At 49.9% G+C, this 27,689-nt stretch overlaps 1 protein-coding gene across 2 annotated transcripts in view; it reads right to left on the minus strand.

Annotated features, from left to right (window-relative positions):
• The window catches only part of SCARA5 (scavenger receptor class A member 5), a 127,146-nt gene that overhangs the window by 3,987 nt on the left and 95,470 nt on the right, over window positions 1-27,689 (minus strand). The window contains exon 8 of one of the 2 annotated variants that reach the window (XM_086703760.1): window positions 8,280-8,477. In XM_086703760.1, the coding sequence (XP_086559886.1) occupies window positions 8,280-8,477 (198 nt within the window). The remainder of the gene's footprint in view (window positions 1-8,279; window positions 8,478-27,689) is intronic. The other variant, XM_025921986.2, reaches the window with a different exon arrangement.

Here is a 27,689-nt window from a genome sequence, read left to right on the forward strand (position 1 = left end):
AAGAAGCAGGGCTTTACAATAAGTAGGCCAGATCTTGATTCAAATCTCAGCCCCATCGGGGGAACAATTTCAGTTTTAAAACTGGGAGGGAATTACCAGGATGTGAGAATTTTGGTGCTGAAACCAGGTATATGCTGGCTGAACCAGGATTGTTGGTCACTCCAGTGCTCTAGCTTGTTAGGTCTATGAGCTGGCACCAAAAAGCATGGGGCTAAAGGTCATAAATTAGCTGTGTCAACCTGATCAAGCCAGATGAAGTAAAAAATTGTTCCTGATTTTTCTTTTTTCTTTTTTAAATGTTTATTTTATTTTTGAGAGAGAGAGAGAGAGAGAGCAAGCAGGGAGAGAGGGAGAGAGAGAGAATCCCAAGTAGGCTCCACACTGACAGCAGCGAGCCTGATGTAGGGCTTGAACCCATGAACTGTGAGATTATGACCTGAGCTGAAGTCGGACACTCAACTGACTGAGCCACCCAGGTGCCCCTGTTCCTGATTTTTAAAGGACTTTGAAATCTACCAAAACCCTATAAAAAAGGTAGCTCAGGGATTGGTACCGTGTCCTGATCCTAGTAGCCCTGTCTCCTCCCGGCCCCAACTCTCAGCATCCAGATAACCTCTCCTTGTGGAGGAATGGTTGGGACGACTGTAAAAACCTTAAAGCCGTCACTCGCTCTTGAACTGCACAGGAGAAATCTCTTTACAAAGGATGTTATCTAAACCATTTTACTGCCCACAAAATCTACCGCATGAGCTATGTGGTTTAGACATATTTTCGTTATGTAGAGATTTTCAGCATCTGTTGTCATGGGATTGCCGAGCAGTGAATTCAGGGACAGAGCTGGGAGGAGAGGCCTCCTTCCGCTGCCTTGGCCGTTGTTTCTTCACAAGAGCCTCTTCCCTGGCCGGATACCCTGTGCCTCTTACACAATAAGCCCTTTGAGGCCTAGCAATAATTTGCAGATTAAATGTCTCCTGGAAAACACATCAGTTTACAAATTACCCAGGAAAAGCCTGCAGGCCCGAGAGCTCTGTGGGATTAGTCACACCCAAAACAAATAAAGAAGTAAATGAAGGAAACTGACAAATACAGAACAGACCCAAGGTAACCAGCCCAAATGCGTATACAGGATCATGAAACTCCAAACTCTAGTTGGTGTTTAGCCAGGGAGTTCTGGCTATTGTTCAGTCATGGAAGAGCTCATAAAATGAGAATAGGCTCATTAAATCGGCAGTGCCGGGTCTCTGCAGTATTATGGCAGCGTGGGGCATCGCCAGAGGGCCCGTTAACCCGCGAACCATCCCTGCCGCTCACCACGTCAAAGAGCCTAGAACTCCCATTTCTCTGCACCAATCACCACTTCAGCTTTAGAACTGACATCCGATTCCTCCAAGTGTAGCCACAAGACCAGGAGCGTCAGCATGACCTGGGAGCTTGCTGGAAATGCAGAGTCCGGGGTCCACCCGGGCTTGAATCAGAATGTGCATTTCAAGACGATCTCCCATGATTCATGTGCACCTTCAAGTCTGAGAAGCCCGTCTCGGGCTAGCTCTCCAAGCTCCCTAGCAAAGCCCCGTGATAACTAAGCCCCACTGTTCAGATCAGAAAAAGGAAGCAATAGGGTGACATGTTTATCTTGAGGAGGCAAAATTGGGACCAGAGGCCAGGTCTTCTGACACTCAGACACTAGGCACTGTTTGAAGGTGATGTTGTTGGGATGAGTAAGTGGAGATTTTAATCTATCCTCCTCATTCATTCATTCATTCATTCAACATGTATTTGAGGACCTTTTCCATGCTCAGCACTATTCTGGGTGTCTGGACTACATCAACAAACAAAAAAGGAGGAAACAGCTACACAAATCTCTGCCTCAAGGAGCTAACATTTGAGCTTCTACCTGTTTATTTGGAGTAACATTAATAGAAGAAATAAGTTACACTGAATCCACCCATCGGAGCTGCACACAGAGGTAGCCAGGACAAGTATCAAACGGGTATTTAAGAGATGGGAAAACTGAGGCCCCAGAAAGATGAAGTGACTTGTCCCATGATGACCAAGGGCAGGGGGCCACGACCCAGGCCTCTGACGTGCCGGCGGACCAGTATTTGCTCCTCACGTGTACACAGTACACAGCACGAACACTAGGTCGGGGGTGGCGCGCCGTGGACCAGTTCAACCCACCGTCTGCTTTCGTAAACAAAATTTTGTTGGAACACAGCCCCACTGTTTATGTTTTGTCTGTGGTTGCTTTCATGCTACAAGTGCAGAGTTGAGCAGGGAGAGAAACCTTTGGCCCATAAAGCCTAAAATATTTCCTACCTAGCCCTTTCATGTTTGTGGATCTGTGCACAAAGCCACCTCCCAGTATTTGGACTTTATCTTAGAGAAAAGGGGTGAACACTGGTAATGATGATATGATTAGAAGCGAACACCCCCAGTTCCATCCCTCTCACCCCCACCCACAAATCTGTCTGCATTTGTACCCATCCTTACTCCCTCTGTCTGTGTGTCTTGCACAAAGATTTTCTCTGCAGATGTGAGGCTCCCTCCCAGCGGGGCTACCCTCTGCTCCTCCCACCCCTTCCTAGACCTCCTTCCAGCCATCACCCTCCATCTGCTCTGTCTGCATTTGCTCCTTCTCCAACAGCTCTTGGACCAATTTAAAATCAAAAAACACCTTTAAGTCTCTCCCATCCGGCTCTTCCCTCGCCTTTTGCCAGAGAAACTGATAATTTGATTTTTGGGCCCTGTCCAGGGAAAATTTTATGGTGCCAGACCCCCAAGAGAACTGCCAGGGAGGGATTGGCAGTGCCTTGTGTTCTACGGGGGGAGGAGTCAGATTAGGCAGGCACAGAAGTTCCCTCCTTCCTTCTTCCCTTCCTCCCTTCTCCCGGCCCCTTCTTCCCTCCCTCCTTTCCTTCCCTCCAGCCTTTATCCATTTACCCTAGTATGTCCCAGGCAGAGTCCTGGGTTTTGGAGCTGTGAAGGTAAAGCCTCGTGCACACAGGTGTTCACACATGTATCAGAGCTCAGGAGGGTGTGAGAGGTGTCATGATAGAGACGTGACACCCGGGGAGCTCCGAGTAGGGGCACTGACATCCCAGGGCACGGGTGGGGCGGGAAAGGAAGTGGCCAGCAAAGCTCCCCGCAGGAGCTGATAAGTGAGCTGACTTGAAAAGCTGAATAGGAGGTAGCCAGATGAAGAAGGAGGGGAAGGCATCCCAGACGGAGCCTGAGAAGATACGGAGACACGAAAGAGCCACGGGAGCTCGGAGAACACAAGTGGTTGCGTGTGGCTGAAGGCTGAGAGGGAGGTGGGAGGCAGAGGAGGAAGGGTCTCATTTCAGATAGAACCCTGGCAGCTGCAAGGAGGAAGGCGGCAGGAGGCAGGCTGGAGCTGGAGGTGAGGCAGCAGTGAGGAAGTGGCTCACGGAGGGTCCCAGCCCCCATACGCCCACCTTGACTGGCACCCCACCTCCGCCCAACGTATATCAGAGGAGTGTGCACCACAGGGCCCGCGCCATGCTTACCGCCAGACGCGTGATCTCATTTAGCGTTTGCCATTAGCCTTCGATAGCGGAAGGGCTGAAGCTAGGGGAGGCCACAGAAGCTACTCCAGGTCACTGGCTCCAAGTGGCAGATCTGGGACTCTAACTCAGGTTTGACCCACAGCCTGAGCTCCTGACCACTGCTCTGCCCTGCCCTGCCTGGGCATCTAAGGCAAGAGCAGGGGGAAGGAAGGGACAGATTCAAGGGATGGCAGAGAGTAGACACTGTGGGACCCAGGGACCAGCCAGATGTGGGATGAGGAGTGGGGGAGAGCGGGACGGGGATAGGCGCGTGGTCCTGGCTGGCAGGCAGGAAGCACGTCCAGAGGGCACAGAGAGAAGCCAAGCCATGGAGGGAGGGGCCGGGGCTTGGGAGACTGAGGCTGGGGATGGGCAGATCAGGACGAGGCATTGGGGCCCTGGTGGGGAAGGAGGCTGCGGTCAGAGGGTGGATCTGATGTATGGCCCCACCGCTGCCAGGAGAGACGGCATCCCTTGCCCGCTGCGCCCATGGCCACCATAACCTGAGAGCCCCCACCACGCTGTTCAGAGTCGATAAACACGCCTGTCTTTCCTCTACACTGGACCTGTTGAGGCTGGAGACTAGGTTCACTCAACCCTGCACCCACCACTGAGCCCAGTGCCCACCGATGCCTGAGGAAAGCTGGCGGTGCAGCCTGGTTTAGGAGCAAGGGCTCAGATGAGCCTCGGCTGGGTCAGCCCCTTCTCTTACCCTCCGTGAACCCATTAATAACACCTGGCCCGCCGATCTGTCGAGGTCTCGAATATCACACGACGTAAGTTACTGGACCTCGATGGGGAAATAACAGTGCAAGTGTGATACGTGCAGGAAAGTGAGTCTGGCTTTCCATTGACTGGTTTACAGCGGCGATTTCAGAGCTTCCCCATGTGTCACATGATACAAAAGTCAAGGGGGAATCAAAGAGGCCACGGAGTCTGTTTGGGACTAACTCCGCCCATGACATTCAAATGATTTCTTTTGGTTTCTCTGAAAGAGTTTCCATTTATTTTATTTTATTTTTTTAACGTTTTTTATTTTGTTTTTGAGAGACAGAGAGAGACAGAGCAGGAGTGGGGGAAGGGCAGAGAGAGAGGGAGACACAGAATCTAAAGCAGGCTCCAGGCTCCTAGCTGTCAGCACAGAGCCTGATGTGGGGCTTGAACTCATGAACTGCGAGATCATGACCTGAGCTTGAAGTCAGACACTCAGCTGACTGAGCCACCCAGGCACCCCCTAGCCACTGTTGTTGTTGTTTTTAAATAAATTTTTGTTTATTTATTTTTGAGAGAGAGACAGAGGGAGGGAGGGAGAGGGAGGGAGAGAGAGAGAGAGAGAGAGAGAGAGAGAGAGAATGGGAATGGGGGGAAGGGGCAGAGAGAAAGGGGGACAGAGGCTCTGAAGAGGGCTCCACATGGACAGCAGAGAGCCTGATGTGGGACTTGAACCCACAAACCGTGAGATCATGACCTATGCAGAAGGCAGCCACTTAACCAACCGAGCCACTCAGGCGCCCCAAGAGTTTCTGGGTTTTCTTTTCCCCACAAGGTTTTACCTCCACTTACTAGGCAGGGGTCCTCACTGGAGTCGAGAATGAAATAGCAGAGACTGTTCCTACAGTTCCAGCTCCTCATGTAAACAGGGATGGCGGTTTCCTTGAAGAAAACAGGCTGAAATCCGGCCCAAAGCTTTAAGTGGGAGGAAAGTGCTCTCTCTGGTGGGCTGCCCTCCGAGGAGCTGGACTCTCTGAACTCCCCACGCGCTCCGGCCTTTTGGTAGAGAGGCCAGGACGGGTGGGGTCGGTCAGCTGCTCTCTGCCAGCTGTCACAACAGATTTCACCCCGTCACTTTCCGTCAATGGGATCATCTTAGGCGGCCCAGACTGCTCTAACAAAGTGTCATTGACTGGGTGGCTTGTAAACAACAGACACTTATTTCTCTCAGCCCTGGAGGCTGGAAGTCCAAGGTCAGGCTGCCAGCATGGTCGGCCTCTGATGAGGGCTCTCTTTTGGGCTGGACACTACTGTCTTCTCTGTGCTTCCTCAGGGAAAGAGGAAGATGGAACTCTTTGGGGTCCCTTTTGTAAGAGCATTAGTCCTATAATGAGGGCTCCACTGTCACGACCTAATCACCTCCTAATCCCATCACACTGGGGGTTAGGATTTTAATACAGGAAATTGGGGGAGACACAAACCTTCAGTCTGTAACAGCGACTGAGGTCTAAGGGCTGAGATTCTGTACAAAAGTTACAACAGCCCCTGGTGGGGACGAGATGAATGGTGATTCAGAGGAGTGGAGGTGTTCCGGCCGGTCTGGACGTGACCTGGCCCCGTTTCCCTATCTGGAGAGGATGTGTTGGTCCCCCCCTCATGCCATCCCATGAGTCCCTTTAGCCATTGAGCCCGGTGGGTCGGGCAGCCATGGCGTCAGGCAAGACAGCACACAGGCCTGGCTCCACTCCATGATACAAGGAGCTCCCACAGGGACCAGCTGTTTCTCCACAGGCCACAAGGGGGGCCTGGAAACCGAGGATGAGTGGATCAGTCCAAACCCCTCCCCACACCTGTCAGAACTTGGGTCCTCTTGACAGGTGAACAGAAGCATTTCCAATCCCAGGGGGCTCAAAGCTGGAAGGCACATCAGAGCCCGCAAGCCCTTTTAAGTTACAGATGGGGACGCCAAAACCCAGCGTCTTGGAGAAGCAACAAGCTCACACAGCCACGGGTCAGCACTCTCTCCTGAGGGCGCGGGGAGTACTGGGTTTGTGCACGTGGGACTGTTGTTTTAGTTATGGTTCAACACAGGTTTCTTCAAGTTCAAGGTCTGATGGAGGAAAAAGCATGTGTGAACGTGAATGTTTATATTTGAGTGTGAAAGTGTGTGCGGCGCTATGGATGTTTATAGCACATGTCGGCAGGTGTGTAATTCATGGTCCCAGCTCGGGGCGCCTGGGTGGCCCAGTCAGTTAAGCGTCCGACTTCGGCTCAGGTCCTGATCTCGCAGGTCGTGAATTCAAGCCCCACGTCAGGGTCTGTGCTGACAGCTCGGAGCCTGGAGCCCGCTTCGGATTCCGTGTCTCCCTCTCTCTGCCCCTCCCCTGCTCGCACTCTGTCTCTCTCGCTCAAAGATGAATAAACATCAAAAAAAAAAAAAAAATAAGTGGTCCCAGATTGTGTGTAGTAGGTGGTGGTCACAGCAAGCATGCCAAGGTCTAGAGAGTGTTATGCGCTGAACTGTGTCTCCTCAAATTACCAAGTTGAAGTCCTAACCCCAGGACTTGAGAATGTGACTGTGTTTGGAGACAGGCCCCTTAAAGAGGTGACTAAGGTGAAATGAGGTCATTGGGGTGCTATCCAATATGACTGCGTCCTTATAAAAGAGGAGACACAGGCACCATCCAGAGGGAAGACCATGTAAAGACACAGGGAGAAGACAACCATCTACACGCTGAGGAGAGAGGCCTCAGGAGAAACCAAATCCATGGACAACTTGATTGTGGGCTTTCCAGCCTCCGGAACTGTGAGAAAATAAATGTCTGTTGTTTAAGCCCCACAGGTCTGTGCTCTTTGTTACAGCGGCTGAGCAGACTAATACAGAGAGCTAGCCTGGGGGACAGACGCAGTGCCATGGACGGGGACTGGAGCTGGGGCACAGCTGTCCTCCTCGAAGCAGGAGAGCAGTGGACGGTTCAAATCCGCTATCTGCCCAGAAAACGTCTGCACCCCTCCCTCCAAGTCTCTTGTACCATCCACAGGAAGGGAGGTATGCTTGAGCATGTCGAAAGGAAAGCAGCAAAATGGTGAAGACTTGGCGAAATCCTGTCACATAAAGACGAGATGAAGTAACCGGAGATATTCATCTGAAGAAGAAAGGACTCGGAGAGGGGCAGGGACAGCCAGCAGAGTGGGTGGGAGCCTGGCCTCCTAAGCCTCCTGCTGGGGTCTGAGGGAAACCAGGCTCTTCCATTTGCTAGCTGTGCGACCTTGTGCACGTTAGTCAACCTCTCTGTGCCTCTGTTTCTGCATTTGGAACAGAGGGATGATCTCTGTATCCACTTCCTAGGTGTTGTAAGGATTCAGTGAGGGAGTATTTGTCACGTGTTTAGAGCCAGGCCAGGCACACAATGGGTGCATTAAGTGTTCAGCACTCACTGGGCTCCGTAACAAAAATGTAATAAGGACGCCTGGGAGGCTCAGTGGGTTAAGCATCCGACTCTTGATTTAAGCTCAGGTCATGTTCTCCAGGTTTGTGAGTTCGAGCCCCACCTGGGGCTCTGCGCTGACAGCATGGGGGCCTGGTTGGGACTCTGTCTCTCTCTCTCTCTCTCTCTCCCCTCTTCTCCTGCTCGCTCGCATGTGTGTGCACTCTCTCTCTCTCTCAAAATAAATAAATAAACTTAAAAAAACATGTAGTAGAGTTAAGTGGGAGTGGGTTTAGATCCGCGCCTGAGACACAGGGCTGAGAACGAGGGTCTGCAGGGGAATCTGACAGGACACGGGAAATAAAAGGAAGTCAATTCAAGGAAAGGAAGAGTGTTCTAATAATCAGAACCGTGTGAGGGCACAGCTCCTTGCCTGGGGGCCAGCGAACCTCCCACCGCAGGGAGCATGGGGGCAGAGGCCAGGTGACACCCGGTGGAACCGCTGTGCAGGGGACTCGTGCTCTGGGGAGGAGACCCAGCTGGTCCCCGTGTCCCTGTCCCCCAGAGCGCTTACCTTGCCCAAATCGAGCCGTCCGGTACACCTCCTCCACACCACGGAAGCCCAGCATGCGGCACACCACGTCCCCATCTTTCTTGTCCCAGCCGTCGTCACACACGGTGCCCCAGCGCCGCTCGTGGTACACCTCCACCCGGCCCTCGTGCGGGCCGGAGCCGTTCACCAGCCGGATCATCACCGCCTCCACGCTACCTGCTGGGGGCAGCTGGCAGTCACCACTGTACTCTGGACACCCCCCTGCCCCGCCCTGACTTTCCTCTACCCTGCCCTCCCCCCCCCCCCCAGACCATGACCAGCAGAAACCCTGGTGTCTCATCCTGCCCTTAATCAGCCTGCTTCTCTCCACCTTTCTTTTTTTTTCTCTTAATAGACTTCATTTTCTCAGAGCAGTTTTAAGTTCCAGAAAAATGGAGATGAAGGTATAAACATTTCCCATGCACCCTTTGCCCCTACACAAGCCCAGCCTCCCCCAGTGTGGACATCCTGCACCAGAGTGGCGCACCTGTTATAAAGATAAACCCACACCGACACATCACAATCACACAGAGTCCACGGTTTACCTTCGGGTTCATTCTTGGTGTACATTCTGCAGGTTCGGGCAAATGTATACTGACGTGTATCCACCATTATAGTATCGTTCAGAGTAGTTTTATTGCCCTAGACATCCTCTGCGCCCCGCCGTCTCACTTCCCAGCCTCTGATCACCGGTGACCACTGATCTTTTTACTGTCGCTATAGCTTTGTCTTTCCGAGAATGTCATACAGTTGGTATCACATAGTACACAGCCTTTGCACACTGGCTTCTTTTACCTAGTGATATGTATTTAAGGTTCTCCCTTGTCTTTTTGTGGCCTGATAGCTCATTTCTTGAGAGCAGCGAATAATATTCCATTGTCTGGATGTGCCACAGTTTATTTATCCATTCACCAACTGAAGGACACGTGCTTCCAAAGTTTGGCAATTATGAATCAAGGTGCTATAAACACTCCTGGGCAGGGTTTTATATGGACATAAGTTTTTAACTCATTTGGGTAGATCCCCAAGGAATATGATTGCTGGATTTCTCTCTACCTCTTGGGACCGGGTGACCAGCAGTCATACCTACCATGGAGGAGAGGGAAGGGGGAACAGAGAAAAGCAAGGGACATCCAGACTCTCTGAGCAGGTGGCCCTGCTGTACCAGCACAGTAGGTGGGGAGCTCCCCGGGAAGTGTCTGAGCCCTGAGTTCCACCATTCAAGGCCACTTCCCCACTGAGCTGTGAGCATGAGAGTGTGAAGCCAGCAGACTTGGGTGTGGATTTTGTCTCTGCCGCTCACTATGTGTAAGCGGGAGACAGTAGTTCATCGAAAGATGCCACTTTTTATATGGCACATCACAACTATATATGCTACTAAGAAGGAAAGAGTTCTGCCAGTTACAGTGGCAAATGATGTCAATGGCTAGAAGCTTCCAGACTTTAGTGATGTGAAATTGTGTGTCAGGGGATCAGTGAGATATGGCAAGACATGAAGAGCTTAGAACAGTGCCTGGCACATAGAAGGCTCTTTGGTCTACCTGAATGACCTTAAGAAAGACTCAGAGCCTCTCTGAGGGTATTTCCTCAACTGTGACATGGGGACAACACAGAGGGCTATTGTGCAGCCTAAAGGAAGTCATGTGTATAAGGCTCCGAGCATGATGCCTCGTACACTGCAGACAGTCAGGAAATCCTGGGTCACCCCTTCTTCTCTACTGGCTGAAACTCTATCGCATTCATCTATAAGCTATTTAGCACAGAGCCTGGCTCTAGGAAATGAACAGTAAATGTGCTCCACGGATGGATGAATGAATGAAGATTCATCCCTTTGCATTAAAAGCACTACCTTATTTCTCCAAGGGGATATTTTGGGGACTCAAAGAGCACTGGAACAGCTGAAACAAGCCTTAGACTCATCTCAAAACCAGGGTTTGGCTGGGAAGTCACAGTGTCAGGCCATACAGGCTGTTAAGTGTCAGAGCTGGAGTGGGGGCTTGGGTCTCCTGATGTGTCTTCTTCTTCCTTTTTTTTTTTTTTTAAGATCACTCATTTATCCTGAGAGAGAGAGAAAGTGTGGGAATGGGGGAGGGTAGAGAGAGAGGGAGAAAGACAGAATCCCAAGCAGGCTCTAATGCTGTGAGTGCAGAGCCCAGCTCAGGGCCTGAACTCACGAACTGCGAGATCATGACCTTAGCTGAAGTCAGACGCTTAACCTACTGGCCACCCGGGCGCTCCTTCTGATGTGTCTTCCAAGGTCCTTTTCACCATCCTGCCTGCTCTCCACTCTGGGAGGCGGGGTGATGATCTTCACCCCTTGGAGACCAGAACTTCCTTATTTGATAAGACATTGGAGTGGTCACTGGGTCTTAAATCTGGCCACACATCAAAATCATTCGGAATGCCTGTGAAATGCAGATTCCTGGGCCCCCCGTCGGACCCACTGGATCAGAATCTTGGCAGTGGGAGTCAGAGGTCTGTATTTTTTTTTTTTTTACAAGTGTCCCACATGATTCCAAGGTAATACATGTATGTCGACTGACATTTGGGAGTGATACGAGTAGATGAGCTGTAAGGTTTTTTCCAGCTCCAGTGTTCAGTGATACCAAGGCCAGGGAAGAGGTAACAGGTGTCTCTTTTTTTGCAGCTGGAAACCACCTGGGGCATGTAGGGTAAAGTCACTGTACTGTGACACGGTGACAAGTGAGTGAAATGATGCAGAAAGATCCTGACGTGGACTGCCAGAGAAAAGACCAAACCAAATCAAGTACTGTGCCCAGTAAGTACTGCATTTTTTTGGCCAGCTGGGCTGGGGGATCCCCCTTCCAATGACTGTGACCTTCATGGGCCCCCTGGAGGAGAGGGCAAAGTTGATAAATCCCACATTTGTACCACATGAGAAAGGAGAGGAGTTAGAATTGGCCATGTGTCTGTTATGTGCTGCCTGGGCTGGGGAAACCCCAGGATATTCTGCGTGGGGGAACTAAAGAAGTCACCAGGAAACCACACCATTCCCAAGGCGCTGAAAGATCACAGATGCTTGACTCTGAAAGGCTTCTTGAAATGCTTAATGCCATTTTCTACACATCCTTCATTGCTGACCATTCTCCCCATATGGCTTTGCTGAAAACACAAGCTCATACCAGGCTGTCAAAAAGAGATAAGGATGAGCAAGAGAACACAGGAATCCTGGAGAAGGAAACCATAGAAGCTGGAAGGCAGAGACTGGGTCTGAGACAGAGAAACTCCCCAGGGAGCGGTAATGACAAGCTAACCTAGAGCCAGCAGCAGCAAATGAGCCCTGGCCCCTGGCTGAGGGCTTGCCCTGGGTTTGGCTAGGATTGGCTGAGGCTGAGATGTCAGCCCTGATTTCTCACAGACCTGTCTCACCGCTGTCAGCACCCTGTCATGGTGGCAGTGGGCCACGCCAGGCTAGCTTCCAACAGAAGTCTCAGTGTGGGGTCATAAGTAGAGGAAGAAGTGACAGGAGAATGTTGTGGGTCCCAGAGCAGGCCAGGCAGAGTTCAGGGTGTCAGGTCAAAATAATAGGAAGAGGCTGGGTGAGACACAGGAAGCCAGGGCTGGTGTTCACAGATTCCCCCATATCCTCTGCTCTGACCAGCCTGAACTCACTGCATTCGTGTCTTTGTTTAACAAAATAAGTGACTGACCATTTGCTAAAGGCCTGGTCCTGTTCTAGGAGCTATGGATACATCCATGAACAAAGTCTCTGCCCTCAGGGACTGATATTTTAGTGGAGAGACTAGCAATGAATCTAGGAAACAAAAATATACCTATGGCCAAAGTAGTGCAATATAACTATGGCCAAGTAGTGATGAGTGCAGAGACAGGAACAGAAAGAGAATAGAGAATGAGAGGAGGTGCCATCTTGGATGAGGAAACAAGGAAGGGAATGAAGAGTGAGGGAAGACATCAGCTTGGACAGAAAGACAAGGAAGAAAATGGAGAGTGAAGGGAGGTGCCATCATGAATAGAGAGACAAGGAAGGAAATGGACATTGAGGGGGGTTGCCATTTTGGGTGAGGAGACAGAAATGAATGAAGAGTGAGGGAAAGGTGCCATCTTGGACAGGGCACAAGGAAGAGAATGGAGAGTGGGAGAGGTGCCATCTTGGACAGGAAAACAAGGAAGGGAATGGAAGGTGCCATCTTGGACAGGGAAACAAGGAAAGGAATGGAGAGTGAGGGGAAGTGCCATCTTGGAGAGAGACCAGGAAGGGAATGAAGAATGAGGGAAGGTGCTATCTTAAAGAGAGAGAGACAAGGGAGTGGAGAGTGACAGAAGGTGCCATCTTGGAGAGAGAGACAAGGAAAAGAATAGAGAGTGAAGGGAGGTACCATCTTGGATGGGAGGGAACAAGGAAGGCCTTGAGGAGAGACCTGAATGAGCCAGGGGAGTACATGGACTCCCCCAACTCAAAAAACCCTCTCTGTACTCCAGCCTATGCTTTTCTTGTCCCTTAAATCTCAGCTTACATGTCCTATCTCCCAAAAAAACCTCCCTTCATGCCCCACACCTGGCCAGGTCCTCTTCTATGGATGTATTTAGCACTTCATCTAATAATTGCCTATCTATCTTCTTAGGACACTGTGAGCGTTCCAGGGACAGATCACATGGCCTATACAGTGTTTGTACACCAAGATGCCCAAGCTGTATAAAATGAAGGCATGAATGAATGAACTCAGATGATACAGATCCAGATGGGCAGGTCCTCTGTATGGGACATAGCTCTTCAGAGCCTAGGACTTTGGTATGAGTCAAGAGAATCTGCCTTCAGGGTATCCCACAGTTCTAACCCCCTCTTTATTACATCATAGCTCCGTCTACTAACTCATTCTCTAATGGCTTCTTTTGGTGGGATGGTCCTGGGTTCTGGACCCCAGGACTAGGCTATTGGTGAATGACTATAACATTCCAAATGAGAAAATAGGGATGTGGTCATATAATTATGGTGGGTACTAGAAGAAATCTGGAAAATGTCATCTGGATGCTGAAATATTGGAATTCCCAGAAGACTTCAATGTATATGGAAGTGACAAAAGAATATCTGGAAACAGGACAACCTCAAAAAGTTGCACACATATGGTAACCATAATTAGGGGACTCATAACATCAATTTTAAGGATGTCTCTCCAGTCTGTGCCCCATGGTCCTCATAAACCAAGCAAAGTTGTGGCCCCCAGGACTACCCCACCTCCCAGACCCTAGGTTGGCTCATTGAGCATTGGAACCTGTTCCTTGTAACTTGTTCCCAGATCCTCCAGATTTAGGGTTTTTCCTCATAATGGAGGCAGAACACAGTCACCTGCCCATGGGATGTTGCATGCCCCAAAAGAATGAAAATGATTCTGAAATCTACCTGACTTCCCCTGGACTCATCCAAATGACATGGCATATACTGTTCAAGTCCTTATAGAACTTGGCAGTAAGGCTGATTTTTGCATCCTTTTCTTTCCCATAATAAAAGCCCAACTCTGTGGATAATTCCTTTGGGAAAACCAGAGACTGAGGTTTGATCTGATTATGACGCAAACTGCCCCAATGCAAGGACTTGGACAGTCCAAGGGGTTGGTCCATGAACAATGCCTCTGGCCTTCTGATGGAGCCACAGGGGAGGCCACAGGCAGGCATCCCCTCGGGCCTGGGCAATGATACCACCTCCTGGCATGCACTTGGGGAATCACTAAATGACTGCAACAGTGACTCCCTCCCTGGCCTGGGAAGGATGTCATGACTTGGTAAAAGGTTTGGGTTTCTGTGGTCAGAGGGTTTGAACTCTGCTTTTCCCAGCAGTTTCTGCCCCAGGCAAAGCTTTCCCACCAATCAACCAGCCACCACTGGTGTGTCAGCCCCCACACAAGCAGATGTAGTCCCTGACAGGAGGCTTCAGCCTGGTTTGTAACACCCTGAGGACACTTCTTGTAAGTCCAGGGAGCTTTTTCGTCAGACACCCGCCCAGAGTGGTCTCCGAGGAGTGCGTGGGGCCACTTGAGGTCAAGGAGATGCCTCTCTGCATGACAGGAAAGGAAAATGGCAGGCAGAGATTTTGGACTGCATAAAACTCAGGCACTCTTAGGCTGATAAAAAAAGGGAATGGCCCAGTTGGAGGGCAGAAGGTAAGAGTGCTCATGATGAGGGGTGCCTGGGTAGCTCAGTCGGTTAAGCGCCCGACTTCGGCTCAGGGCATGATCTCGTGGTTCGTGGGTTTGAGCCCCGCATCGGGCTCTGTGCTGACAACTCAGAACCTGGAGCCTGCTGTGGATTCTGTGTCTTCCTCTCTACTCCTCCCCTGCTCATGCACTGTCTCTTTCTCTCTCAAAAATAAATAAACATTAAAAAAAAATTAGAGAAAAAAGCGTGCTCATGATGACCTCAGACTTTTGCAACTGTGTGTGACTTCCCTTAACAACCATATTTGCACTGTCTGACAGGCCCCTTTACCTCTTTCTTTGCATCCTACCTCAGGGGGGCCTGGAAAATCCTTCCTGAGCAAAAAGAAAATCAGCAACTCTGCAGAAAACCCTGACTTCCACCATTCTCTATGTGGATATCAGATTTTGATTCACAAAGAGAACCTTCCAGGTAGAGAGAATATGAAACTCATTTTCTTGTCCTGGGGTCCCTACCCTGCAGACTGGAATCTACCCGGACATGTACCGTGGTTTGCAAGTGGACAGAGCCATAGTGACCACAAGGCTGGCCCCCACCCAGCTCTTTGCAAAAAGAGATCTTCCGGAAGATCCGAGGTTACGGGAAATACCAAGGAACTGCTCCTCATCAAAAGCCTGGAGGACATCAAAATCCCTGGCCCACTAAATCTTGAGCAGAACTTCTCCTAGTACTCCCCAGAGCAGTGATACCCAGATGCTTACAGGGTCAGGCCTGTTTCTTTTTGCCCTGCTACCCATGATTTAGGGTCAGAGGTGCTCCCCTTTTATACAGAGAAGCAGACAGAGAAGAGTCCCTTCCCTTCAAAAAGCTCACATCGGGTCACCTAGGTAGCCTCAGTCAGTCAAGCATCCGACTCTTGATTTAGGCTCAGGTCATGATCTCATGGTTTGTGGGATCGAGTCCCACATTGGCCTGACAGCATGAAGCCTACTTGGGATTTTCTCTCTCCCTTTCTCTCTGCCCCTCCCCTGCTCTTGCTCTCTCTCTCTCTCAAAAAATAAATGAACTTAGAAAAAAACAACAACAAAAAAGCTCACATCAGAAGCGGTCACTTCTTTGTCTCACGGTGTAATCCTAGGGGAGGAAGCTGATGAACAGAACCCAGAGCAGAAGACTTGCCCTCTTCAGCCGGGCAGCCTCCTTGCCCTCTCCTGGATCAAAAGGATCAAGCATTTCATCAACAAATTTTCCACAGCATCAGTGGTTCTAATCTCCATTTGGAGCTTTCCTGTCCAGCTGCCATGCCAGACCATAGAACCCCTCCTCCTCATTCTCCGACCTGTTCTACTGACCCTGCCCTTTACCCAGGCTACTGCTGGGACCAACCACGAGGCCCTCATCCCTCCTGAGGTAGGACCCCAGACCTGTTCCAGTCCTGGCCTGGCCCCTCAGTAAACAGGGTGGGGCTGAGGCACAGAGGGGGTCAGATCACGGAGAGGAATAAGGCGTGGTGTCTGGACTAGGAGCCTTTGCATTTTCTCGGGTTATATCTAGTAACAACTTCCTTAAGCTTAATAGGGGGCTTCAGATATCACCATTACTTGGTGCATAGAGCTACTTTTAGTCACATAGTCTTTAGGCTTTTCTAATCATCACAAATGATGGAGAAGCCTAGACTTTGCCAGCTGACCGAGACCTGGAGATCACTTGGCCCAAACTGTTCATGTGATACTTGAGGATACAGAGGCTCAGAGTGGTGATATATCTTGCCCATGGTCATCCCACAGTTCGTAGTAAGTAGAAGAGCTAGGACCTGACCTTGAGACTTACCCTGAGGCAGTTCTCCACCTGTCCCTCTCTTTCCTCATTTTTCATAAGATCCCTCATTCTTTCTGAGCTCTCTGGGCAGGGCCCACTAATTCTACCTCATGGCTTTAGTGCAAGATGCCTTTTGATGAAGCAGTTACATTAAAAAGAATTACTTTAACCCTTGAACTGTCATGCTTCTACCCCTAATTCATAGAAATAGTTTGGCTTCTCCTAAGTCTTACAGGAGGACCAACAATGCAGGGATGCCCTTGTGAAGCACGGCTGTTGCTGAGTTTGTATTTGAAAATGAACGTGTCTCTGTTTCTGGGCAGGGGAAAGATAAATCAGCCTTAGCTTTTGAGAGTAGTGATCACATTTATTGACGTCCAGGGTGATTCTACTTCTTGTGCACAGATTTGCGGTGCTGAAGATGCATTATTTTATTAATTCTTTATACATATCTTTATCAATGTATGTATTTCTCTTTCTAATTATTCACTTCCTTATCCACCCAGATGCACTTCTGGAATCCTACCACATTCCAGAATGGTACCAGGGGCTAAGGATTTAAGGACAACTAAGTGTCGTCTTTGCCCTCAAGGCTGTCTAATGAACTGACAGCCTAAGATGGAGAAGAGCACAGAATGCCAGAGCTGGCAGAGACCTCCCCAGTCCAAACCCTCACCTAGAGATGAGGAAACTGAGGTTCAGAGAGAGGAAGTAACCAGCTGTCACTGGGATACCAGATCTCTTTCTTCCTAGACCACTTCTCCTTCCAATGCTGGCCACTTTGAGTACTGCCTAAGCCACAACACAGGGTTAAGCTGGTCTGAGGCCCTGAAAAGGGCTAGGATGGAGGCAGGCTGGTACTCCCCAGACTGCTTGCAAGAGCTCAGGGAAAACCTGCAACCTCTGAGAGTTATGGAAACATAGCTCATTTTCCCTTGGGCAGAGAAACACTGTTTTGTTTATCCATGATCCCTCGATACTTAATATCATGCCTGGTTGGCTGAACATGCTAATTAAATGTTTGATGGGATGGAGGGCAGATGGGTGGATGACTCTGTTAGTGGGTATGATCGGAATCCCCAGCTGAATGCCTCATGTTTCCTGTATCCCTGGTTCCAGTCTTAACCCTCAGTGTCTGACTGTTCAGAAAGGGTACTGTGCCCATCCATCCACTGATCCCACCAGCTGAGGCAGGAATGGTGTCTCCCCAGGATAGAGACCATGTGCTCCCTGTGCACACAATGGCTAGGGGCCCTGACCCTGGGTTACATCTACTGGGGCTAGCTCTCTGTAGTTCATCTAGACTCCCTACTACTGGTTGATCTTTAAACAAGTATTGACCCAGTCATGGGGACAGAGAGGTATACAGTCAGGCTTCTCCTCTGGACACAAAAATGCTACAAGGTAATCCAGGCCATCCCTGCCCAGTGCCACGAGAATGGGTCTATGGCAGGTGGTGTGGCATGGTGAGGGGAGCAGCCAGTCAGTAGAGGGGACTGGTGGGGGCTGGTCAAGCTATACTGCCAATGTTCTTAAGTCTAGAGGCACTAAGACATTCTCTTCATTTTTTCACCCGTCACACTCACTTCCCAGGGATGCTGAGCAGATCAGTGACAAAGATTTTCTGCTTGACCAAACCCTAGCCAGGCTCCTGAGCCCTCTCAAGTAGGCCTCAACCTTGACCTATAAAGACTTGAACAGAATACTCACATAATTTCTAACAGCTCAATGCCACATCCCTACAATGACCCTAACCTCCCTTAATGTGCCTGCCGGAGAAAACTCAAGGTTGTCAAAAGAATTTATTGTGTGTTCCAGCCAACACCTGAAGATAGGGCCCTGCTTCCCAGCCTCTGTGGAAGAAAAGGAGCCTAACTTGGATAAGAGCCAGTTAGCAAACCCAGATGGGTTTCACAAGGACAAACCCCCTTCCTGTTTTTTATAATTTTTCACTTCCTTGACTCCCCCTCTCTCCTTACCCCCTCCCTCTCTCCTTATTCTCCTTTTAAGACACCCAGTCACCTCTGTACAAATAGAAGTTGAATTTAGTTCACACTGGCCTCTTTTCCCCTATTGCAAGAGTATGTTACTAATTTAAGATCTGTCCCGACCACTTTAACTAGCATCCAGCTTTGTTAATCTTTGACCTCAGATATGAGAAGACTGGCATTAAACAAGGTCAAGGTGTCTGCCATGCTCCCAGCCTGTGGGCACTTCCTTACACATGGGTAATGCCACAAATGATTGGTCTGGCTCAGGACTGCCCAGATTCCCTTAGGAATGTGAGTTGGGGGAATATGGAGATAAGTGAGCAGAAGCCGATACAAAAAGAGGCAGGGCCAATGGAATTAATAAGCCATGCTGGAGATGAGACACTAGGGTGAAGCCATGAACCCCTCCTGCTGGGGTCCCCAGAAATGCCTTGGATTCTGGATGACTTTCGCATCCTAGGCTCTGCAACGCTCATCGGTATTATGAGTCCTTATGTTCCAAAGTCTTTCCCAGTGTCCTTACGACAAGCCCCATTGCTTGAAGTGACCCAATGATTCTCTGGTCCTTGCTACCAAAAATGCCCAGAGAGAGCACCTGGGGATGCCACACATCAATCTAAGGGCTGGTTAGCTACTTGCCTCTTGGGTGGATTTGGGAATTAAGATGGAGGAAAACACAGTGGTGATAATCCCTGTGGGGAGGCAATGGGGCGGGGGGAGTAGAAAGAGGCTGGTTCTGGACTCAGGAACAGGGTTCAAATTCAAATTCTGGTTCCACTAGTGGACAGATTCAACCTCTCTACACCTACCTTCTTCTTAAAATGGGTATAATGGTGGTGGTTGGGAGCAACTGCACAAGTCTTTGTTGGTACATCATGGGCTCCCATCACTATGAACTCCCACCCTGGCTGCCCAGCAATTTGTCCAGCAACTTATGGGTCAGTTCTGAGAGATCACCCTGTGTTGTGGAGGATGGCTGGTATACAGTGGCCTGACCAGGGATCACAACCTTGAAAGCTTTCTTTGCAAAGTAATCCTGCTGGGTGGAGAGTAGGGACAAGGGGCGCTCACACCTCCCACTGGATTAGTCTCTTGACTTCCTCTGCTCTCCCCAGAGCACAGTTCCTGGCTCCTTAGTATATTAAGGGAGAGGGACAGGGGCATCAGCAGAAGACTAGCTCCTGCTGTCAGCAACTTTCTGCTCACTAATGCGAGCTGAATGTGATTCCTTAAGCAAAGCAGCTCCAGAATGATCCAGGAATGTAGCACTCCAGCTGAGGCCTCTCTGGGGCTCCTAGCACAGACCTTACAAATCCAGTATGTGGGGTTTCTCTTCTTGAAACAAATGTTTCTTTGCTCCCTTTGCCTTATAAATATGTATGTAGGAAAAGCAAAGTCCCAGACAAAGTAGGCAGGGTCAACCCCAGATTCCCCTGGTTCTGAATCTCTGAACCCCAGAACCAGAGAAGCCCTGGATGTTAGTCTTGAACCCATTTTCACGCTTTAAACATAGGGATCCTCTCCACTCTGTCCCATGCCTGACAGATGCTCATCTTACCTCCTTTGGGAACCCATTCCAGGATTTTAAAGCCAGCGTCGGGTTTCATTTCATTTACAGCATCTGCTGGCATCACTGGATGCCTCCAGGGTTTTTCATCTGGTGATTTCCTACCTTGTTTTACTGTCTATGCTTTGGGTTTTGCAGTTATTGGGAAGCGAAACGCAATCTACCTTCCTCTTTCTCCAGCATCTGGTGGGAACACAACCAAGGGAGTGGCTTCATTACTGGGTCCCTCAGCGGGTTTGAGAGGACAGTTTCATGGCCAGTGGCTACCATCTCATAACTGGTTTCCAGGGCTGGGCTAGACTGAGAACTGTGTACTGCCTGTGGAGCCTGTCCACATCTGGCTCAGAACTGCCCCCAACCCAGCTACAGCAAAGCCATGCTCTGGGCACTATCCAAGAGATTTCAAGTCAAGGATGGGCACTGAGGGAACAGATGTATACTCACTTCCTACTACATACCAGACACTGCAAAGAAGCTCGTGCATGTATTCTCTCATTTATTCTTCATGACAGTTCCATGAGTTTAGTTACTATGGATCTCACCTAACAGAGGAGAAAATCGGCCCAGAAAAGTCAAGCGATTTGCCCAGGATCACACAGCGGCTATAAGGAAGAGCCAGGGAGGAGAGCAAAGGCCTTTGCTTTTCAATCCACAGAGCCAACTATCAGGCTGAATACTTAAGACAAATATTTACTAACAGCTCTCTTCATACAAAAAGCGCCTTTCACCTACCGCCCACCAGTCCCGCGGGGTCTACGGTAGTTAGTGTAAGTTAGGGAGTAAGGGAAGGAGCCTTGGTGTTAAAGCAGTGGCTCTCTCAGTGGACTGAGGCAAGTGGCCTGGGCTGCAGGTAGGAATCACCTGGGGTGCTTTAAAATCTACCGGTGCGGGGGCGGGGGGGGGTGGGTTATAGCTTGGAACAGCTGGCTGGTGATGTCAATGCGCGTCAAGGTGGAGAAGAAGTGCATGAAGGGACTGATCAGGGATGAAGCCCCACCCCTGCTACGCAACTTACCAGCTGTTGGACCTTGTGAGTAAGGCATGTAGGTAACACCTCTTCTGGGAGGGTTTTTCCCTGATCTGTTGTCCCAACATGCGCTCCCCATATATGAGAAATATTATACCGTCATTCCCTCCTTCAGGTCTGTGTGCACTCATCTTTGTAAGCTCCGTGAAAGCGAAAGCCACTCAACACCCTGGTGGTTCCCATCTGTGGGAAATGTGGTCGGTCCTCACTCGCAGGCAGTCTGGCACATCGCAGCAGTTAACAAATTGTACTGAGCGAGTGGATGCATGAATGGGATCCACAGACTTCTGCTGGGCTCGAGGAACAGAACTGATCCCTGAATACCCCAGAACCTGCTTGGCTGTGCATCAGAAGGGCCCCAAAGCCCAGGGAACTTTGCTTCTAAAGAACAGGAGAGGAGGGAAACCCAGCCTAAGCCTGAAACATCACAGCCCCTTTAGGTTTGTTTATCCTGCCTTCTAGGCCAAAGCAAAACCGGGCAAAAGAAAGGAGGTTGTGTAGAGTCGAAATAAACACATGGGGCTGGGAAAATAGGCTCTGATTTTCTGCAGCTGCAGAGTAGAGCCCCGGATAATTTGGACCATCTGCCCATTAAGGAAGTTGAACTTTTCATTCTCTGGTGAAGAAAGAACTCCCCATGGCCCCAGCCGGCCTGCAGCACGGGGGCTCTGCTTCCCACCTCCCCGAGGTGGGGGACGTTGGGCCCCGTCCTTCTCTTGACATGACACTTCTCTTTTCCCTGACATCTGTGGGAAATGTGGTCCGTGTGGGAAGGACAGGAGCCATCCCACAAGCAAAGTAAGGAATGTCTGGTCAGGCTCTGCTGGAGGGCATTGCTTTTAAAATGTGGTCTGGCCTGTGGGTACGCTTTTATAAAATGCTACTTCCTAATGGTAATCTGCTCTGAACTTAATATGGTGCTTTGTGCCTCTTCAAAGCACTTTTGTTAGCGGGTTTCATTTTGATCTTTGTATCCCTTCTCTAAAGGGGGTGGTTCTTGTTATACCCATTTTACAGATGGGGAAGCTGACTCAGGGAAGGAAGGGGTACATTGATAAAGTGGCCACACTCGAACCACATCTGGGTCTCCAGTCCCCGGACTACTGTTCTGTGTCTTCAGTTGGGGGTCACATGGGGTGCTTGGGCCTTTGCTGGGTAGAAGGAGCAGCCAGAAATACCTCCCAAGTTATCACTGTACTGATCATGCCGGATTTTTTGTAAAACTGTTTTTAAGTTTGGTCTCCCCAACTCTGTTGTCTATTCTTTTGGAAACTGGGAGTTTGTCCTGATTTTGTTTTTCTGCTGCCTTACTCATGGATGCCCAGCTACTAGTGGAGGTGCAATAAAAATGTGCCTGATTAAATAATAAAGGAAGTGCTTTGCCTGCCCTGCCCTGAACCAGGAGCTCACCCCATCGCAGTGGGAAGATGCCACTAACACCCAGAGCGGCACTTGTAGGACTTCACTGGGCAGCCCAGTAGCGAGTGAGTCCTTTGCCATGCTTTGGCTCTTGGGTCTCTCAGAGGGCAGTGAAGGGTCAGTGAGTGTCAACAGGCCTTTAGGAGTAGAAAGAAATGCAGTAGAGCCAGGAGAAAAACCAATGGTAGGGAGGCCTCATTTGATCACGCCTGCAGCTGTAGGGGGTTCTGAAGTTTATACGGCATGGCATCCCTCTAAAGTCTTCGTGGACCTGCCCCTGCCGCCTTTAGCTCCGGGTCCCATGTCCAGGACAGGTGGCCTTTTTTTAAGAAGGCACTTTCACCCTCTGCCCTCACCCACACCGTCCCCACCCTGCCCTGGTTCTTCTCTCAGTTCTATTCTCCTTCAAGTTCAGGGTCCGAGAGTCCTTGGCTGAGATGCTTCCCAACCCCAATATTATAAATTCTTGAAGGCAGGACCCACCTCCAGCACCACATTCACCACTTTCTAGATCTATGACCTTGGGCAAGTAATATAACCTCTCAGAATAGCTTCCCCATTGGTTAAATGGGATAACGACACCTGCCTTAGAGAGTCATTCTGAAATCTGGTTAGGCTGAGTGACTGGGGTGGTCGGTTCTCAAGAAATAGTGTTGAATTCCATGTAAGCCCCAAGGATCCCGATGGGGGCCTGAGGGACTGAGGCAAGGGAATGGCCCCCCGTTTGAGTCAGGGAGAAAGCCAGCCATGACCCCTCCCCCACAGCATCCACAAGACCTCCCAGGATGTCCACAGGCTCTGCCTCCCGCTTTCATCTTCTTTCTCCCGTGAGAATTCTACACCAGCGCCCTTTAGAAGACAGCCTGAAATCCAGCCCTAGGGGAAGTCGGTCCATCTCAACTGGTTCCAAGGACACCTCAATGGTGTTTTCCATTGTCAAAGGACAGGACGGGAAGTGGAGCCATGCATTTAATGCAGAGGCAGCGAAAACTCAGGGGCTCAGTCTGCAGTGCCTTCAGCCAAACTTCACCTCCAACAGAAGAGGAGGGAGTGCAGGGTCACGGGGATTAAGAATTCCGAAGTTTGTTTGTGTTGCTTTCTAAATAAACAGTTTAACCACTCCCGGTTTTAATGTACGTCTCAACCAAAAACTTTTCTTCATACGAAACCCACATCCAAGACCCAAACTTCAGTTCTGCAGTGGTCCAAGGTGTTGTTTTTTGTAGAAAATGCCCTGTTCACCTTCAGTCTGAGGTTTGCATTACCAAAAGAGTTTTCTTCAGGGCAAATCCCAGAAATTGTCACGTGTTTGCCGGGAAACTGGGACATGCCAGTCCTTGGGGGAGGCAACCCCCTCTAGACTCCCCTCCAAAGGATGGGTACAGCAGTGTCAGATAAATGTGGGTAATGTGAGAAATGAAGGCACAGCACAGAACATGCTTCCTTGCTCACTCACAGTGACAAGAATAGGTGCTTAGGGAACAAACTGGTTACCCCCAGTCACAGTGTAAAAGGCCCCGCAGACCAACAGTTAAAAGAAGCAAACCTTCCCAAGTTCCACTTACAATACCTAACCCCAGAGTCTCAACATGAATTCCAAACACTGGCTTGCTTCTTTTCCAGCTAGCCCTTGGCTTTGGCCCTCAGTTGGTTCCCGCTTTCACCTAGTACGTACATATGTATTTATTTCATTATTATTATTATTTTTTAATGTTATTTTTGAGAGAGACAGAGACAGGGAGCAAGCAGGGGAGGGGCAGAGAGAGAGAGAGAGAGGGAGACACCGAACCCAAAGCAGGCTCCTGGCTCCGAGCTGTTAGCACAGAGTTACGCGGGACTTAAACTTACGAACCAGGAGACCATGACCTAGGCTGAAATCAGACTGAGTGAGCCACCCAGGCGCCCCAACCCAGTATGTACGTAGAATACAGGTACGGCTGACCTTGAACAACACAGGTTTGAATTGCATAGGTTCATTTACATGCAGAATTTTTTCACTACAGTACCATGCTGTATGTGTGTGTATTTTCTCTTCCTTAGGATTTTCTTAATAACATTTTCCTTTCTCTAGCTTACTCTATTGTAAGCACACATCATATAATACACGTAACATATCAAATATGTGTTCCTCGACGGTTATCAGTAAGGCTTTTTCAGTCAACAGTAGGCTATTAGTAGTCAAGTTTTGGGGAGTCAAAAGTTATACGTGGAGTTTAAAATTTTTTTTTAAACGCTTATGTATTTTTGAAAGAGAGAGAGTGAGAGAGAGTGCGTGTTTGTGAGCAGGGGAGGGGCAGAGAGAGAGAGAGAGAAAGAGAGAGAGAGTCCCAAGAGGCTCCATGCTGTGCGTGCAGAGCCTGACGCGGGGCTGGAACCCATGAACCCTGAGATAATGACCTGAGCTGAAATCAAGAGTTGGACACTTAATGGACTGAGCCACCCAGGTGTCCTAAAAGTTATACATGGATTTTTGAAGGCACAGGCTTGGGGTCGGTGTCCCTAATCCCCACTCCCACATTGTTCAAGGGTCAACTGTGCTATCGGCCCTGCTAATGGCCTCTTAGCACCCCTCTGCTTGTGTCTGAGAGCACCCAGCCACAAGGGGGCTTCGTTTCTCTTCACCTAAGCAGTTTTCCTCACCAGGGCTCACATGGAAGCTCTTCTCTCTCCCCTTTCATCAGACATGAATGTCCCCTAGCTCGCACAGCTGTTCCTAAGTCTCAGGCAGCTGCCCCACCCCCACCACACCCCCCATTCTACCACCTGGCTTCTTAAAGGAGCCAGGTCTTTTGTTTTTCCAGGCCCTCCTGAATCTATTTTAAGCCATCATACCGAGGGCAGCACGGATTAATCAGAACTGAACTGTTTTCTGCACATAGCAATTTAAAGCCCTCCTGGAAGGGGTCACTAGGAAGCTCTCAGGAAAAGTCAGTGGATTTGTTTTTGGAAGGCTTAGGATAAACTCTTGGCAAACCAGCGCGTCTGGAAGGCCAGATCCCATCCTCCGCACAGAACAGGAGGTAAAAAAAAAGAGGAGATTGCAGCACGGGAGGCTGAGGGCCAGGTCTCCCCGCCACATTGTCAGTAGGTCAGAAGGGGACTCGGGTCTCAAGCTTGCTACCCCGCGGCCCATGCTGCTCGTCCAGAGCTCACGTCTCATCTTCTTAGGAGGCACTTTCTAAAAGAGGAGCAGCTCAGCCAAGAGAAGGAGCGAGAGCAGCAGAGAAATGTGGACTTGGAATATGGACCTTTCTGTGGGGAGGAAGGGGCTGCCTACCGTGTGCCCGGCCTTGGTCTTAGAGCTGAGATCACCAGGGACAGCTGAAGCTCCATTCTCATGACCTTGGCCGGCTACCCCTTGGTCCCAGCTCTCAGCCCGGTTCTCCGCCAGTCACCTCTCACTGCTGTCATGTCACTTCCTGCTGACAGCCCATCCCAGCTTCCCAGTGCCTGAAGGTCGACCCTGAACTCCAGACTATTGACCCCGGCATACCTCCCTGGCCTTATTTTTTGTTTCTTATATCCCTAAACCACATCACACCAAACTATTTGGGTTTATCGGGCAATGCTTTCCTGTTTCATGCAGGGCTCTCTTTCCCTGGAATGCCTTTGCCTTCCACATCCACCTGTTGGATACCAATTTGTCAAAGACACCTCAGCAAGTGACTCCCACAACAGTAGGCAAAATTAGCCTCTGTACATACGTCTCCTGTAGCCCTCACCACATTCCACTGTGATCACGTGTGTGTGTGTCTTCCTCACCTGCTAGATAGTGTGCTCCTCAAGTTGAGGCTGGTCCTTACTCCACTTTGGTTCCCCAGCCTTTAGCCAGGGCCTAAATACCAGTTTGCCAAATAAGTGAATAAAGCAATACTCTCTTCCATAAATATTTTCCTTCCTGCCACACTTCTTTCTTCTTCTTTTTCTCCTTATATTTAGTTTTGAGAGGTGGGGAGGGGCAGAGAGAGAGAGAGGGAGACAGCAGAGAGCCAGACATGGGGCTCGAACTCATGAACACTGAGATCATGACCTGAGCCAAAGTCGGAAACTCAACCGACTGAGGCACCCAGGTGCATCTTCTATTTTTTCTTTATGATGGAAGTGAGGGAGGCCAATCCCTCTCGCCTCTGCTCCTTTCCTCAGCCAACTCCATGCCAGCCCCGGTTTCTGACCCACGCGCTTTGGGCCTTTGCTCTCCCTGTGCCTGCTCGGTTTCCATCTGGCTCCCACATCCCTCATTTACCATGTCCTTGTGCCCATTCCTTTCTCTCTGGTGCCTCCCACTCTGCGTCAGCCAGGGCTGGAAGCCGCGTTTGCCACGGGACAACTTTTCTGAGTGAATTCTGGGGCCCTGTGCATTTTCAGTCCCTGGACATACGCTCAGGGGAGGAGACATCTGAAAGACACTTGGCCATCTCCACATCCCCTCTGGGGTTTGCATCTGCCCCCCACTCGCTCTGTGAGGATAAAGAGAAGGAATGAAGGACTGCATGAACCGAACCAGCGTGTGAGTGAACACAGCCAGATGCGTGTGGGTGCTGCTGCGTCCAGCCGGCGGGCTCGGTTTACCCACAAGAGAACGGAGAAGCAAGTGAGGGTAGGGCTTCACTGGGAGATGCAGAACTTCCAGTGTGAAACCTGTGCTGGCCTCTCATGGGGCCACAGAAGACAAGGCAGCCAAAGCTGGGTGAAATTCAGCAAAAAGGGGAAGAAATCCTTAAAAGTGAGAATTAGCACTTTGGTATCAAACCCACTGAGAAGAGACAGTGGCCCATGAGGGCCCCAGGCTGTCAAAGGCCAGAGAGAATAAGAGGTAGTCCAAGGATGTAGCAAAGGACAGAGAGTGGGCTCGAGGCCAGACAGGTGTGACCTGTAACCTGGCTCTGCCCCTTACGAACTCCGGTGACCTTGGGCAGCTCCCTTCTTCTCTACCCTTAGCCTCCGCCGCCCCCCTAACATGGACATAACCAGGACTCCTGTATTGTGCTGTCAGGATTAAGTGAAATAATGTGCATAGAAACTTTGCTTCTCATAGTACCAGCTACAAGTTTGTTAGTAGTAGCATGTGATAGTTGATTTTTCTGAGAAGTGTGGTTTACTTTTAGATCACATTGTTGCTGGGGCATTAAAGTTGTATAAGGAATTAAAGAAATATATCCAGTTAGTAAAGAAATATATTTGCATATAAAAGGTCCAGCATCTCTGTCTCTCCATGCTTGCAAGAATGCTAACTTTTGGTGCCAAATGGGATTCCCTGGGGCACCCAGTGCAGGTAACCGTACTTACAGGGATGGGAGGAAAGGAACTCACGGACACTGAAGGCCTCTCTTTGCATTCCGGATTCTTTTTTTTTTTAATGTTTATTTATGTTTGAGAGAGACACACACACAAGAGTATGTGAGCAGGGGAGGGGCAGAGAGAGACACACACACAGAACC

Source organism: Puma concolor, chromosome B1 (assembly GCF_028749965.1).
Source record: "Puma concolor isolate L17-30 chromosome B1, mPumCon1.1.hap2, whole genome shotgun sequence".
In the NCBI taxonomy this organism is placed as follows: Eukaryota; Metazoa; Chordata; class Mammalia; order Carnivora; family Felidae; genus Puma; species Puma concolor.